The 17,224-nt window shown below is 38.5% G+C and overlaps 1 protein-coding gene and 1 long non-coding RNA gene across 2 annotated transcripts; both read right to left on the reverse strand.

Annotated features, from left to right (window-relative positions):
* Positions 1-365: 365 nt before the first annotated feature.
* Positions 366-2,307, reverse strand: LOC308088079. Its single transcript, XR_013933405.1, has 3 exons — positions 2,195-2,307; positions 1,976-2,032; positions 366-1,442 (listed from the first exon to the last, which is right to left on the reverse strand). It is a non-coding gene; the product is annotated as an uncharacterized lncRNA (long non-coding RNA).
* A 1,196-nt stretch (positions 2,308-3,503) lies between these two features.
* LOC308089097 (uncharacterized protein) lies at positions 3,504-13,937 on the reverse strand (the record flags this gene model as incomplete). Its single annotated transcript, XM_080433669.1, has 4 exons — positions 13,791-13,937; positions 12,630-12,887; positions 9,931-10,203; positions 3,504-3,520 (listed from the first exon to the last, which is right to left on the reverse strand). The coding sequence occupies exons 1-4, from the start codon at positions 13,855-13,857 to the stop codon at positions 3,504-3,506; spliced, it is 615 nt and encodes a 204-aa protein (XP_080289795.1). The 5' UTR covers positions 13,858-13,937.
* Positions 13,938-17,224: the final 3,287 nt, after the last annotated feature.

Below are 17,224 nucleotides of genomic sequence, written 5' to 3' on the forward strand. Positions count from 1 at the left end.
TGAACTGGTGACCCCCACAAAATAATCATATTTGAACTGGTGACCCCCACAAAATAATCATATTTGAACTGGTGACCCCCCCAAAAGAATCATATTTGAACTGGTGACCCCCCACCCAAAATAATCATATTTGAACTGGGGAACCCCATCCAAAATAATCATATTTGAACTGGGGACCCCCACCCAAAATTATCATATTTGAACTGGGGACCACCCCCAAAATAATCGTATTTGAACTGGTGACCCCCCCAAAATAATCATATTTGAACTGGGGACCCCCCACCCAAAACAATCATATTTGAACTGGGGACCCCCACCCAAAATAATCATATTTGAACTGGGGAACCCCCCCCAAAATTAATCATATTTGAACTGGTGACCCCCCCAAAATAATCATATTTGAATTGGTGATCCCCCCATAAGAATCATATTTGAACTGGGGACCCCCCACCCAAAATAATCATATTTCAACTGGGGACCCCCACCCAAAATAATAATATTTGAACTGGGGACCCCCACCCAAAATAATCATATTTGAACTGGGGACCCCCCACCCAAAACAATCATATTTGAGTTGTAGGCATTACATTTAGTTTGACTCGGTTCCACAGATAAATATTGTGAGCAGATCTACAAGCTCAGACACACACATCACCTCAGACCACCCTAGAGGGTCTAGGTCCACCCATCACCTCAGACCACCCTAGAGGGTTTAGGTCCACCCATCACCTCAGACCACCCTAGAGCTGACCCTCAGGGAAACAGTGATGTCATAATGATCGTAACACATTAATTATCACACATTATAAATGATTACATAATAAATGACTTATGGTCAATTATAAAATAATAAAACCCTTTTCACAAACTTGGTTGACTGACTTCCATTCAGATGGATATTAATATTAATGTTCTGAAGAACTGTGATTGTGTGTGATCATTTATTTAATGTTTCAATATAGTGTAGAACTGAAATATTATGTTTGTGTTTTCTGACGACATAAACTATACAAAGTAGTTTGATGAACCGCCCACACTTATTGGGACTCCCTCTTCCTCTGGTGTGTTGCCCAGGTGGCGCCTAAACCCTGACCTTTAACCTCACAAACACTATGTCTATAAACCTAACCTTAACCCTAAACCCTGACCTTTAACCTCACAAACACTATGTCTATAAACCTAACCTTAACCCTAACCTTAATCTCGCCTCAAAACCACTTCAACCTTTGCGAAACACCGGGAAAAGACAGTAATTATCGTTAGCCTTGGCTAGCCATTTAGCATTTTGAATTGTTTAAAGGACACATTAGTGAAAAAAGTTGATAATCATTGTGCTGCTGTTATGACTATTTAAAAGCTGAATGGACACACATGTATTTCGTCCTCCCTCCACCGTGGAGCAGCGATGACTCTCTGCTTCTCTGAAAACACACCCAGGTGTTCTGTGAAAAGACAAAAAAACAATAAGAATCAGAATTTATCAACTGTGTGAACATATTAACACTTTAAAATAATAACCCTTATAATAGTAAATTAATCATTCCCAAAATATTATTAATATGTCATTCATAACTTGTTAAATGTTTGTTAATGATTTAACGATTTAAAACTATGCTATAAATGGATAATAGATCATGAACAAGTTATTAGTAAACTACTTAAAAAACCTAACCTCCCAGCACCCTCCCTGCAACTACAGTAACCATCAAAGTAGAAACAACATTTGACCAAAACTTTGTCAATAGTGTATCTTAGTAGGAAGCCCAGCTCAGTTGGTAGAACACTCACTTTTGGACCACAATGTTCTGTCTTTGATCCTGCTAGTGATGGAATGGTCTGCTAGTGATGGTTTACCAGGCTAGCTGTTTCACTTATTACACAAGCATGTTGTTTTGTGTATGTTTTCTAGTTTTATACACTTTTATACATTGAAAAAACAAAAAAAAAGTTTTGTAAAAAGAAAGAGGAAGTGAACCTGGGTGTGTGGGAGGAGTCTAGAGATTCTCATTGGTTGTCGGCACCAGAATACGACCTGATAGAAGAAGAAGAAGAGAGACAGTTAAACCAGACACATCATCATATGTACTGTATTGTGTGTATTTCTCCATACAATGCATAAATGTGAACACAATAACACAACAACACAGCAACATTAGGGTTGTAATTAAACATGTTAATTAAACATGCTAATCACCTCGTTTCTTCCACTGGTAGTAGATGAATCCAGACAGGAACAAGACCAGACCCAGAACCAGACCTGATGCTCCCATGGCCACCTTGTTCTTCACTGACTCTGGCATGGAGTCATCTGACAATATAAATATCATATCATATCAGTAGATTAAAACACCTTGTTCTTCACAGACTCTGACATGGAGTCATCTGACAATAAGCTACAACAACCAAACACAATAAACAATAAACAGACAACACAGTCATTGTGAGTCTGTTCAGTAATAATGAGTCCAACCCTATTGGTCCAGTCCTTGAGGAGTTTGTCACCTGATGTGACATGTCCTTCTTAGAGCTAAATACATCCAAAACAAAGGATATGATGATAGATTTTAGAAGACATGAATCAACCTTTTACTATGATGATTATAAACCAGGCTGTGGAATGTGCAGAAAGTATCTTGGGACAGAGTCATAGACTCAGAACTGTGAGGCAGTTTGTAAAAAAGAACATCAGCGCTTGTTCTGTCTAAGAAAACTGTCTTGTTTTCACATTGAAAAAAACATGATGACTCTTTGATCTGCTTTATCAAATCAATCTGGTCTTTTATCTGTTTTTATCAAATCAATAATCTCATAGGCTACGAGCTTGTAGATCTGCTATTTTATTTTTTATCTTGAACTTTTGTGCAAATCTTTGAATATAATTTATAAAAACATTTTCAACAACATTTTTAACTCAAATATTTGCTTTTGGGGGGTCCCTGGAACAACATATTTTGATGGGGATCAGCGGCCAAAAACATACAATTTTGGGGGTCCTTGACAAGAAAAAGTTTGAGCACCACCGATATAGCAATAATAGTTTCTTTCCGAAAAATTAAGACTGTTCGCTTTAAAAAATATATGTATTCAAAGATTTGCACTAAATGTTCACGATAAAAAAAAAACATAGCATATACAAGCTCATAAAAGCGCGGCACAAGCTCATAGCGCGGCACTCTGTGCCACGCTATGAGCTTGTAGATCTGCTATTTTTGAAACGTTTTTTTCAGATAAATTAAGACATAAAGTATGTTGAGAGTATTTGACAGTTAAAAATGTTCACTTTGAAAATATATACAAATATTCGTGAACAATTGTGCAAATATTTGCACAAATGTTCACGATTTTTCAGAAATAGCAGATATACAAGCTCAGAGTGCGGCACTCTGAGCTTGATATTCATGCATTTGATATATTTCTCAAATGTAAAATGCCTGCTTTCTAGCATTGGACAAACAATATGTGGACTCTTATCTCAGTCAGCATAAGAGTGCTCTTGACCACTCTTAAAATATGCTCTTACCTAAGAGAAGAGCAAAGTAAGAAAATATTACTGAATTCCCCACAATAACAAAATAAGAAGAAAATCAAGGATAAGAACAAGAAGAAATGTGTTAAATTGTTTCCTGCATGAGGCCTATTGCTCTCTTTTTAGAAGCCTAGTCTAATCCACCACCCAGTGACGTAGTCTCTGGAGTTTCAACTGTATCTGGTTGTGGAATGAATGAATGAACTATATTTCTTTCAACTGATCATCAGCAATGAAGTGTCGATGATCAATGGCTGCGGGTACATGGACCATCATGTATTCATTCAGAATGAATTCATTCCGAATGAACTCATTCCGAATAGAGGAATCTGATCCACTCACCTGTTTACATGGGAACTGAATAAAAGTATTCCTCGTTTACATGACCAAAGCATTCATTCGGAATATAACTTTTGACATGCGCAAAGTGGTTCCCTCCTACGCCCAGGGGCCACTACCCGGAGCAGAGCTTCCCCTGGTGGGCATGGGAGGAGGCAATAGCCCCCTTGTGCCTCCGTGGCGGAGGTCTGTCGGTCGTAGACAGGCCGGTAAGCAACGCACCGACTCCTGGCCAGGCAGCGTTGTATGCGGTACAAGCCGCCTGTGTTCCTTTGTTATCGCCGTTTTAATGCAAAAGTAGCAGATCTACAAGTTCAGACCAGTTTCTTTTTTTGTATTGGTACCAGACACGTAGGCTAGCCTATACTATTTGTCACATTTCTCATGTAGGTACGATGACGTCATCGCGCATTCGCACATGGTCATTATAATAATAAATAATAATACATAAACACCGGACCGCTCATGGTCATTATAATAATAAATGGAGAGAGAGAGTCTATGAAACAAGGCACGCTCATTTATGGCAAAAGTACAAAAGTATTGGCATCAAAATATACTTAAGTAGAAAGTATAAGCTACTCATTATACCGAGTGTCACGTTTTTTCTTGTAGGCCTATTATTATGAAAAAGCTTTGAAAACCATCTTACTGCGCCGAGTAGCGCGCGGTGCGCACACGGGTGAATGCGGGGTCTGTCGCCCTAAAACACAATCGCCCCGGGTCAAAATCCAGCGACCATGGAGCGGCCGTGGATGGCCCGCTCAAAAGGTGCGTGGGGCGTGGTGTTTTGGACGACCGTTCCGACTGCCCATGTAATGATGTAATTAAGTAAAACTCATCTGTTTTCGCTGCAGCTGCGCCCTAATAATGTTGTTTTCATTTATTTTTGTTCACGTATGCTATTAAAACAATGCAGCTATTGCAGTATTGGGCCTTAACATGTGATTAAAAATGTATAAGTATTTGGCCCCTCATATATAAAATAAATGTAAAATCTGATTTAAAATTGAAACTTGCAGCTGATCAATGCGTTTACGCATTTAAAAAAAAAAATCTTTGTCATGTGGTCAGGGATTCTTTTTAAAAACTGAGGACTAAAATACCTGTTTAGAAAAAGATCCATATAAGTGTAGCCTAGGCCAGCAATCCTCGGAGCGTCCGTTCTCCTGGACAAGTCTGGGCTTAACCATTACAGGCTTATTAAATGACGCTATAGAATAGAATCATTCATTTTATCCCGCAGGAGCGACCGTGGCCGAATTAGAGATTTGATAGGTCATTTTTGGACAATTCTGACAGCACTACTAAGCACGGACATGCGCAAAGTAATGCATGTATTCCAAACAGAGAGGAGTGTTTGGAATAGTGTTTACATGGTCAATTCAGATTGGTATATCCCGATTCAAACGGTCTATACCACCCCTCCTAACCCGAATGAAAATTCATTCGGGTCAGACTGGAATGGAATATTCTATTCCAATTGAGGTGTTTACATGAGCATTTCTATTCTGAATGAATTCATCCATTCATTAATTCCGAATAGAAGTGTATTCATTCAGAATGAAACTGTCCATGTACCTGCAGCCACTGTGTCCTGCAATTCACATTACTTCTCGCAGCTAGCTGCGTTCTTCAACGACGCATGAGCCGAGTGATCCACCGCTAAGAGTTGTACTCTTTGGTTTTGTTTGGCGACGGCCGCGGGTTCACGAAAGCAGAGTAAGTATAAGACCTCGGCGACAGACCACAAAAAAAGTGGTAAAGTTCTTTAACAATGCCATGCTCATGCACATCCCAAGGCTTATATCTGCTATTTAGACAGTAGATTATAGTTTATAATAACTGACCCCAGTCCATCTTGATAGGCGCGGTCAGGCTGGGATGTTCCACCATGCATGTGATCTTCTCTCCTGATCTGTAAAACAAATGGCCCATTAATTGGTAGGCTAATATTAAGTGTCACACACACACACACACACACACACACACACACACACACACACACACACACACACACACACACACACACACACACACAGTAGTAGTAGCCGATCTATACGCTGAAATGTGCCGCGATTCGACACATTGATCCGTTGATCTTTGTTAATATTTTGTTTGACTATTTTTGTGTAGGAGCGTGAATGCCCCGCTGGGCTCTCCTCTGCTTTAGTGTTAATTGTGTATTCCACTATTCCCTCCCCATTGCAGAAAAAAATAGGAAGGCAAGAGGCAGAAGAAACTTAGTAATGGGATACGTTATAGCGTATTCGTGTGTGTGTATTCATGTATAGCACACTTGCGCGCCGGTCTCTGTGTGCGTTCGTCACGACGAGCTTGCTGCGTGGTTGTGTCTGGAGTGGACTGGTGATAAACTCGTGAGGTGTGTGTGTGTGTGTGTGTGTGTGTGTGTGTGTGTGTGTGTGTGTGTGTGTGTGTGTGTGTGTGTGTGTGTGTGTGTGTGTGTGTGTGTGTGTGTGTGTGTGTGTGTGTGTGTGTGTGTGTGTGTGTGTGTGACACTTAATATTAGCCTACCAATTAATGGGCCATTTGTTTTATTTTTAAGAATATATGTATAGGTGTCTATTAGGTGTGTATTTCTATGTATAGGTGTCTGTTAGGTGTGTACCTGGGTGTGTACTCCAGGTAGGAGTGGTACTGGTAGTACCATTCTCCATCAGACAGCTCATCGGTAGAGGAGAGACCGGAGGTCAAAGGTTCTTGACCTATCCACCAGGTCACCAGGATCACTTTAGGATAGAAGTCGTAGCTGCTGCACCTCAGCATGTGAGTGTGTTCACCACGACGAGGGGGAGTCTCTGACTTCAGTCTCACTTTGGGCTCCACTCCTAAAAAAATATGATTATTATTATTAATTTTATCATTATTATTATTATTATTATTATTATTACACTTATTATTATTATTATTATTATTATTATTATTATTATTATAATATACCAGTCATAGGAACATGTCATTATCATTAATAATTGTATATCATCCAAATAAGATCCAAATGATCCAGAAAGCCGCAACACACTTGGTCTTCAAACAGCCAAAATGTTAACGTTTCCCGGCTCTCCCCTGTTCTCCTCTCCCTCCATTGGCTCCCACGTGCTGCCCTCACAGAGTACAAAACACTGATGTTGGTCTACAAAGCAACCAAAGGTATGACACCCCCATATCTTCAAGCCTGATCCAACCCTACAACCCCTTCCCGCTCACTCTGAATCTTCTCTAAAAGACCCTGGAAAATGCTCCACACGTCCTAGACTCTTCTTCCATCTTTAAAACACCCTGGACAACACTCCACACATCCTGGACTCTACTCCCTTCTCTAAAACACCCTGGTCAACGCTCCACACATCCTAGACTCTTCTCCCTTCTCTAAAACACCCTGTACAGCGCTCCACGCGTCCTAGACTCTACTCCCTTCTCTAAAACACCCTGGACAACGCTCCACACGTCCTAGACTCTTCTCTCTTCTCTAAAACACCCTGGTCAACGCTCCACACATCCTAGACTCTTCTCCCTTCTCTAAAACACCCTGTACAGCGCTCCACGCGTCCTAGACTCTACTCCCTTCTCTAAAACACCCTGGACAACGCTCCACACGTCCTAGACTCTTCTCTCTTCTCTAAAACACCCTGGACAACACTCCACACGTCTTAAACTCTTCTCCCTTCTGGCTCCCAAACGGTGGAACAAACTCCCCCTTAGCAAAAAGCAGTTTATTAAAGTGCACTATAAGTATACTTCTTTTATACTAAAAATGAGATAGTATACTTTATGTTTACTTTTATATACTCAACAGATATATATACTTAAAACTAGTATACTTAAAGTATAACTACAAGTAAGCTAGTAGTTTACTGAGGATATACTTTAAAGTGTACTTCAATGAACTACAAAGTGGGCTAGAAGTATATAACAAGTACATAAATAGTATACTTAAAGTATAACTACAAGTAAGCTAGTAGTTTACTGAGAATATACTTTAAAGTGTACTTCAATGAACTACAAAGTGGGCTAGAAGTATATAACAAGTACATAAATAGTATACTTAAAGTATAACTACAAGTAAGCTAGTAGTTTACTGAGAATATACTTTAAAGTGTACTTCAATGAACTACAAAGTGGGCTAGAAGTATATAACAAGTACATAAATAGTATACTTAAAGTATAACTACAAGTAAGCTAGTAGTTTACTGAGAATATACTTTAAAGTGTACTTCAATGAACTACAAAGTGGGCTAGAAGTATATAACAAGTACATAAATAGTTTACTTAAAGTATAACTACAAGTAAGCTAGTAGTTTACTGAGAATATACTTTAAAGTGTACTTCAATGAACCACAAAGTGGGCTAGAAGTATATAACTAGTACATAAATAGTATACTTAAAGTATAACTACAAGTAAGCTAGTAGTTTACTGAGGATACACTTAAAAGTGTACTTCAATGAACCACAAAGTGGGCTAGAAGTATATAACTAGTACACTTGCAGTATTTAGATGAGTGTACTTTCAAGTACATAAATAGTATACTTAAAGTATAACTACAAGTAAACTAGTAGTTTACTGAGGATATACTTTAAAGTGTACTCCAATGAACCACAAAGTGGGCTAGAAGTATATAACTAGTACACTAGCAGTATATAGATGAGTGTACTTGTGGTATACTTGAAAGTGTTCCAATTTAGTATTACTTTAAGTATACTCTCTAGTGTACTACAAGTACATTTGTATTAGTATACTTACTATACATATACTTATACTTAAGTATACTTGATCAAATGACCTTGAAGTATACTATTTTTTGCTAAGGGCCCCATTGCAGTTTAGAGCTGCAGACTCACTCCCAATCTACCACCATAATTTGAAGACTGTAGCACTAGACCTAGCCTTGATGACCTTGCAGGCTTATGCAAAATCTATGGGGAACATGTGTTGCTACTGGAGTGACTCAATCACAACAATTTATACCCTGTTGTCATTTATTTTTTAACTTTTCAAAGATTAATTGAATGGTAAAATGTTTTATATGTGGAACTGGACACATTTAAATAACATGGCCTTATCAATAATCCATTTCAGGGTCTATGTTGGTGATTTATATAGGCACGGTACTGTAGCATATCAAAGTAAGTGTCAGTGTTTGGCCACCAGATGGCACCAAAGAATAACATTTCATAGAGTAGCCCTACTGTAGATTCTACAATAGTCTACAGTTTTCTACAAAGTAGAATTCATTTATATAATTTAATTTAAACATATTGAATAATTCGCAGTTACACAGTGCTTTATATAAACATCAATAAACCATTAAATATCATTTAATGAAAATAGTTCAATTGAACTAGAGTAGAAACAAACAAAACAATATATAAATAAACAATCCTGTAAAATATTACTAAAGTGATTAAAAACATACAAAACAAACTAGTAAAGACAATAATTAAAATATAAAATCAGGTGGTGAAATGAAGTGTATAGAGATGTGTTTTAGCCTGCATGGTTCTTTTTAAAGTTCATTTAAAAACATTAATCCTGGTGTCTTTGTTTTAGGCAGGTCATTATATGAGGGTGAAAACACTCAGAAATAGATCTATATGTTTCATATATACTCAGTGTACGATGGTGACACCACATGCTGTGAGCTTGTAGATCTGCTATTTCCACTGCGTGACAGTGTGTTAGGATAGACCGGCGGTCTCTCCGGTAGGAGACTCAAAGAGTCTCCTTTGAGTCTCCTACCGGATACATTAGCATCTTTCCACCGGTAATCAAATTATTGTCTCAGGAATGAGACAAAAAAAAAAAAAATTCCATGAATTCAAGGCTTCATGGGGTGTAATTGATAGAAAATAAGTCATTTTTGGGGTGAACTACTCCTTTAAGTGTTTAAGAGGATCTGAAATGTTTCTCAGCAGATTAAGTAATGTTTTATAATCATTATCAGATCAATATTAACACCATTAATCATCTCTGAATAGAATCATGTGATTTCATGTTATAGTTTATGAGGTGATGAGTGTTGAGTGCTGCTCTGAGATCAGCTCACCTCTCTTGTTCAGAACAGAGGAGTAGTAGATCTCAGTGTTGGGTTTGCAGATTGCCTCTCGTCCTGCTCTCATATAAGCCAGTGTTCCAGGATCTTTATTGAGGCGCTCTGCGTTCATCACACCAAACTCAGTGTGTCCAACCAACTGATCTACTCTACTGTCCCACCTGATGAACTCATCGCCATCGAAATTAGATGAGTATATGTACTGTATGTCCTTCAGCTCACTGGAGTTAAACACACAGCGGTGAGTGTCATAGAACACATATCCATCTGGAAATAGACAATTAAAAATGTCATTAATGTTCAGTTTTATTATCATCTGTATAATATCAACACTAGGCTAACTGCCCACCCATCGGCCAAATATGTCACTATATAAAGTCTAAAATAGGTTCAGGATGTGAAATCTGGCATTAAAATGTTTTTAATATATATTGAATATCTTAAATACAATGTGATAGAGCTACCAGTTAAGTTTTTCTCTCTATGTGTCCAGTTGTCTAGGAAGGCTGAGTAAACAAGGACTCTGTCTGTCTGTCTGTCTGTCTGTCTGTCTGTCTGTCTGTCTGTCTGTCTGTCATGTATTTCCAGGATGACCCCTTTTTTATACCTTTATTTGAAAATAGCAGATCTACAAGCTCATAGCGCGGCACCGAGTGCCGCGCTACGAGCTTGTAGATCTGCTATTTTCAAACATTTTAGTACTTTTACTTTTGGTACTTTAAGTCAATTTTGATGCCAATACTTTTGCACTTTTACTCAAGTACATTTTGAATTCCGGACTTTTACTTGTAACAGAGTACTTCTAGATTGCAGTATACTTAAGTTTTTTTTACTTAAAAACATTTGAGTACTTTTCCCACCACTGACTCTAGTCAGCAAACAAGGTAAATAGTCACATAAGTAGAGAGAACAATGTAGAGCCTCAAAGAAACTATAGGATACCAGGTCAATCATTATAACAATCAGCTGAGTTATATTAAACAAATAAAAGTCATTATTTATACTGTAATTAAAGCCTGCATTGCAAACCTAAACGAATTTAAATTTAAATTGCAATATTTTATATAACCCCCAAATGTATCAAATAAATCATCATTCAATTCAAATAATTGAATGAGTGCATTGACTTCTGGGGGGTCCTCAGATAACTTTTTTTGGGGTCCCCAGATGATTAGCTTAATAGGTAACATTGTTTTCTCACTCAACAGTAAACAAACCAACATACAGTATAAATGGATACAGGGTATCTGCACATTTATAAAGTGACAATTTAATGACTTAAGACCTTTTTAATAGCAAATTGGCCAACTTGTCAAATGAATAAGAGAGAGGCAAACGTTGTGACAATAACCGATCTACAAGCACACAAAAAAATGATTATTTTGGGAGGTCCCGAGTTCAAATATGATTACACAGGGTGATAGGCCATACCCAGAGCTTCAAACCAACCCCCCAAGGTGATAAGCCACGCCTACCCCCAGCCGATAGCAGATCTACAATATAGAGAAATACTCTGTTACAATTAAAAGTCCGTAATTCAAAATGTACTTGAGTAAAAGCACAAAAGTATTTGCATCAAAATGTACTTAAAGTACCAAAAGTAAAAGTACTCATCATACAAAATGTCCCATTTCAAGTTTTGAAATGTATACAAATCTTTTGAAAATAGCAGATCTACAAGCTCACAATGCATCAAATCGTGATCAGTGACGCATTGTGAGCTTGTAGATCGGCTATTTTCAAATGGCCTATAGGGCTGAAGTGGTTACTGTATGTTTTGTAATAATAATCAAAATCTACAAAGTAACTAGTAACTAAAGTTTTCAAATACCTGTAGTGGAGTAAAGTACAATATTTGCCTCTGAGATGTAGTGGAGTAGAAGTAAAAGTATTGGAAATTGGAAATACTCAAGTCAAGTACAAATGCCTCAAAATTGTAAATAAGTACAGTACTTGAGTACATGTACTTAGTTACTCACCTCTGTAATTTAATTCATGAATCACAGGAACATTTTGATGGTAACTGTTGTATCATCGTATTATCTTGGATTTTGACATGATTCATATGTCTTTTAATTGAAAATAAATAAAGTAAAGTGTATCAGATACGCTCAGTGGTCATTGGTCATGGGCCGCGGTAACACGCCGTCCCACCAGTCTTTTGAGCAGGAGCACGCACACGCACATGCATCGATTAAAACAACCCTTAAGTTCACACCTTAACAAAGGCTGCCGACTGCCGGTGTCACACCAGGTGAATTAACATAGGAATGAGCCTAGATGCATATCAATTGTCCATTGTGTGACCTGTAGTGTAGGTGTTAAGCCACGTGCGTGTGACGTCTTTAAAATAGTGTCCCACCAGAGATAGATTCACCAAATCAACACTGGATACGCTTCCTCTGACGGTTTTTGGATGCTACACGCTTCAAAAAGAAAATCTTTATAGTATACTACGTATATAGTGTAACACGGTAGAACACACCACTGCATCTACATAGTTGTACCATCTACACCTCACCTACAGCTCAGGCTGTACACCTTGAGCACATATTCATGTTTACTAGAAATACATATTATTTAGAACATATTTCACCATAAATGCTTAATATACATGTTTAAACATTTTAATTCATGTTAAATATATTCAACCGTTTTAGTTAATAACTATTGTGTTCATAGTATTCATGTACCTTTCACTGGTGGTTTCTTCAAGGCAGTGCGAATGGTGTCCAGGTTGTGTTTGCAGATGGCCTGCAGATTCAAAGCTATTCCATAAGCTCCTGCAGCGTAGGTCATATGATCTACAAACGGAGGCTGAGGGTACACCACCTTCCCTTTATTGAAGTCTGCGTACGCCACCACTTCACCATCCAGTGCATACATCCACTCTTTATATGGGTCTTTAACTGTGTCTGAACAGCCAAGGACTTGAATCTGCTCATGGAACACTGGAAATAAAACAAAGATGAAATTAAATTCAACAACAAACTTCTTCACAGTGACAATAACACATAATCATCATGTTAAACAATCATGTTTGCAGTGGTGGAAAAAGTACTCAAATATTTTACTTAAGTAAAAGTATCAATACTGCAATTTAGAAGTACTCTGTTACTGTCTGGAATTTTAAAACATACAAAGGTATAGGTACAAAGGTATAGGTATCAAAATGTACTTAAAATACCAAAAGTAAAAGTACAAAAATGTTTGAAAATAGCAGATCTAAAGTAACTAGTAACTAAAGTTTTCAAATAATTGTAGTGGAGTAAAAGTACAATATTTGCCTGCGAGATGTAGTGGAGAAGAAGTAAGTACTGGAAATTGGAAATACTCCAGTAAAGATAAAGTATAAGTACCTCAAAATTGTACTTGAGTACAGTACTTTAGTACATGTAATTAGTTACTTTACACCACTGCATGTTTTGTTCTTATATGAAGTGAAAGGTTGGATATTAAAAGTAGCTTCCTGTCAAACGTTTATTATGAAAGTAATTCATACAGAATGATTTATTTCATGATGTCACAACAACAGTTCCTAACATCTGTTTTAATGTTTGTATTTGGACCAACATTCAAGATCCAATACTGTATATACAGGTGTGTGTGTGTGTGTGTGTGTGTGTGTGTGTGTGTGTGTGTGTGTGTGTGTGTGTGTGTGTGTGTGTGTGTGTGTGTGTGTGTGTGTGTGTGTGTGTGTGTGTGTGTGTGTGTGTGTGTGTGTCATGTGCTTATATTGTGCATTATTCATATTTGGTTTTATATAATAACGGTAGATATAAATGTATATATTATATAATAACAGTAGATATACATGTATATATTATATAATAACATAAATATAATGTACTTACTTCCTGGGATGGCTTTGACATGAAGTACAGAGGAGAGGATGAGGAGGGTGGCTGTAATCTTCATCATCACTGGTCAAAACTGAACTGAATTTAACAGATGAGAATAAACAGATGAGAATAAACAGATCAGAATAAACAGATGTTTACTGAAAGAGAAGTTCTGGAGTCTGAAAGAGAATGAAGGAGGACTCGTTCTCTAGTTCAGAAGAATAAGCCAATCAGATTAAAGATATGATGTTACATCATCTGTTTCCAAGAAGACGACAGTGTGGATTATTGCACATATCATGAACAGTATATAGCTGCTGCTTATGCACCTTATGTCTCCTCATGTACATGCTGTACCTTATGCACCTTATGTCTATGCACCTTATGTCTCCTCATGAACATACTGTACCTTATGCACCTTATGTCTAACCTCAAGTACATGCTGTACCTTATGCACCTTATGTCTATGCACCTCATGTCTCCTACTGTACATACAGTACCTTATGCACCTTATGTCTAACCTCATGTACATACTGTATGTAAATATCTTTGTTTAATTGTCTCCGCCAGGCCGAAAGGCATGGTGAGAGAGTATGTTTTACCCTCCGTCCGTCCGTCCGTGTGTCCGTGTGTGTGTCTGTTTGTCCTGTCCGTGTGTTAGCAGCTAATCTCTGGCACCGTTGGCCCGGTAGCTGCGAAACTGTGCGCACACACTCCCTGGATGCCAATTCAGAACCTCTGCCTCAAAATTTTCACATGGGCCTGTTATAGCGCCACCTGGAGGCCGATTTGTTTAAAGCCCATTTTTGGGCGGTGAAACCGCCCCTAAGTGAGATTTGGAAAAATGTACATTATCCTGCGCTGTGATTGGCCAATCACAGTCTATTCAGGACTGTGATTGGCCAGTGTCACATGACACATGTGCATAGCCCTATATAATAAACCATAACTTGAAAAAGTTATGGTTTCGTCCATCATAAAGAGTGTTTCAATAAATGTATTTATCTTTTGTACATGATTGGTTGACTCCATTCAGTATTGTGATTAGCTAGCAAGACACCGCCCACTTCACACAGGGTGTGATTTTTTTACATTACTCCTACAGATTTTATCCAACCGTCATGCAAATCGGTACACAGTATTTCTATAGTCATGTGATCAACACGGATCTGTCCGATTTCACATATTTCATCCTCATTGGCTAAGGTTTGCTTCCAAAATTTGCAGGATTGGTTAGTTTTGAACAAAATGCCTCAAATCATGAACGCAGCTTGCGATTTCCGTGAAATTTCACAAACACATTCCCACTAGGCCAAGACAGAAATGCCAACCTTTTTCACATTGGCCTGTTATAGCTCCACCAGCAGGTCTAATTTAGCAAAACAAAATTTTGGAACAAAATGCCTCAAATCATGAATGCAGTGTCCGATTGCCGTGAACGACCTAAGAATAAATGGCACCCTTTTCACATTGGCCTATTATAGCGCCACCAGGAGGCCACAATAACGTACCTGACCTGGCGGAGACCTGTGCTCCGAGGAGCACTTTTTCTAGTTCATCTTTCAATCTCTCCTTGCCCCCCTCCCCGTCTTGTTTTCTTTCTCTTTCTGAAAATAACTAAAACGATGGAGCTGCGCTAAAAATAATTCACCCACTTCTTTACACATTTAACCTGTGATGTGACAATAAAGATGATTCTGATTCTGTTGAAGAGAAACACAAGAAAGAAAGAAAGAAAGAAAGAAAGAAAGAAAGGGGGAAAACTTGAATCAGAAAGTAAAATATCTGGTTACTTCAGAAGAGAATATCCAAATAAAATGCTGGAGCACTCCACTGGTCTACTCTGCACATATGTATTATTATGCAGGGTGACAAGGGGGTGCAGTCTCTGAAGACCATATTCACACAGCGGCCATTTTGCTATTAAGTTAATGAAATGCCACCCTGTTTATTCAATGCAAAATTAAGAAATGTCTGCCATGTGAATATGGTCTATTATTTCCAATTCCATAGTGTAAAATAATACCAGTCAGAGTTCCATAGCTTTTGTCCCCCCCCTCCTCCCCACCCCCCCCCTCCGACAAAATCTTGCCCCCCCTACTGACAGAGGCCAAAATCGCTTGTCTGCGTGCGTGCGTGCATGTGTGTGTGTGTCAGAGGTCGCGTTAGTCCGATAATTGCCGGTTTTGACCGATTTTTTATGACAAAGACCGGAAAAAATAAATCTCCCCGGACATCCTGACCGGTTGATTATGACACAGCAGTTCATTAATTATCACCGCAAATCAGGCACATTTCAAATCCTTTGCTTTGCAAGCTCTCTCTCTCTCTCTCTCTCTCTCTCTCTCTCTTAACAGCGTGCGTGAGTTTCTGGGAGAGAGAGAGAGAGAGGTAGAAAGAAAGAGTGTGTCACACGCTGATAAGTTACACCTATGTCCTATTAATTATAACCAGTGTAAAATGTGCTGCATTGGGCGGTAAATGGGAGACACTTTATTGTGAAGGTACAACAGGAAGAAGAGAGTTGATGTTGCTGCTGCTAGTTGTTGCTGCTGCTGCGTAGAGACTGCGATCTCTGCAGTCAGACAGAGACCGCGATCGGTCCGGTTACAAGTTACATTATATAAAGTTGTGTATTTAACAGTCAGTCACTCACAAGTTGTATCATTTCGAGTTAGAATATGTCACAGACACTAGGCTACTACAAGGGCACTGTGAGTAAAGTTGGCAAGTTGCCCTACAGTTTAACAAGGCAAACTGAAGATGAACTATCCAACACAGATGTGTAAATACTCTTCACAACAGCTATAGGCTACTGCAACTATGGCATCGATGTGAAACACAACGTTAATCATAATCGTGGACCTATTTTTAACGCTATGACTGAGGTGGACACGTTAAAACGTTACCACTTTGAACTGAATAGCTCTATGAGGAGACGACAAGATTCTCACAACTCATCAACTTTCCCACGGCTGTCCCAACTAGACGCACGGACGGCATCCACTGCCTAACTATACAGTATAACCTCCTGTGAGTGAGTAGTGGTCTATCATTTATTGCCCTAACACAGGGGTCTTCAACCTTTTCAGGCCAGGGACCCCCAAACTGATGGGGAGATGGAGCAGGGACCCCCTAGGGGGGGCTACCACATATATTGTATATTTATGTATACAATTGTGTTTTATATTGCCTGCTCCTATACGCACCTGCCCCAGTAGTGTGCAAAAAAAAAAATCTCTACAAAATATGTATACACATACCATGTTATTGTGCATTGTGCCTCCATTTATCTGTTTGCTATGGATTCATGTTATGTTTAAAGACAATTTGACATTTTGGGGGGAAAAAAATATATTTTTTCCCCATTTTTATTTAAAAAAAAAAAATTGTTTAATCAAACAACAATTTCGCGGACCCCCTGCAGTACCTCCGCTGACCCCCTA

Source organism: Gymnoscopelus braueri (genome assembly GCF_963280865.1).
Source record: "Gymnoscopelus braueri genome assembly, chromosome: 7".
In the NCBI taxonomy this organism is placed as follows: domain Eukaryota; kingdom Metazoa; phylum Chordata; class Actinopteri; order Myctophiformes; family Myctophidae; genus Gymnoscopelus; species Gymnoscopelus braueri.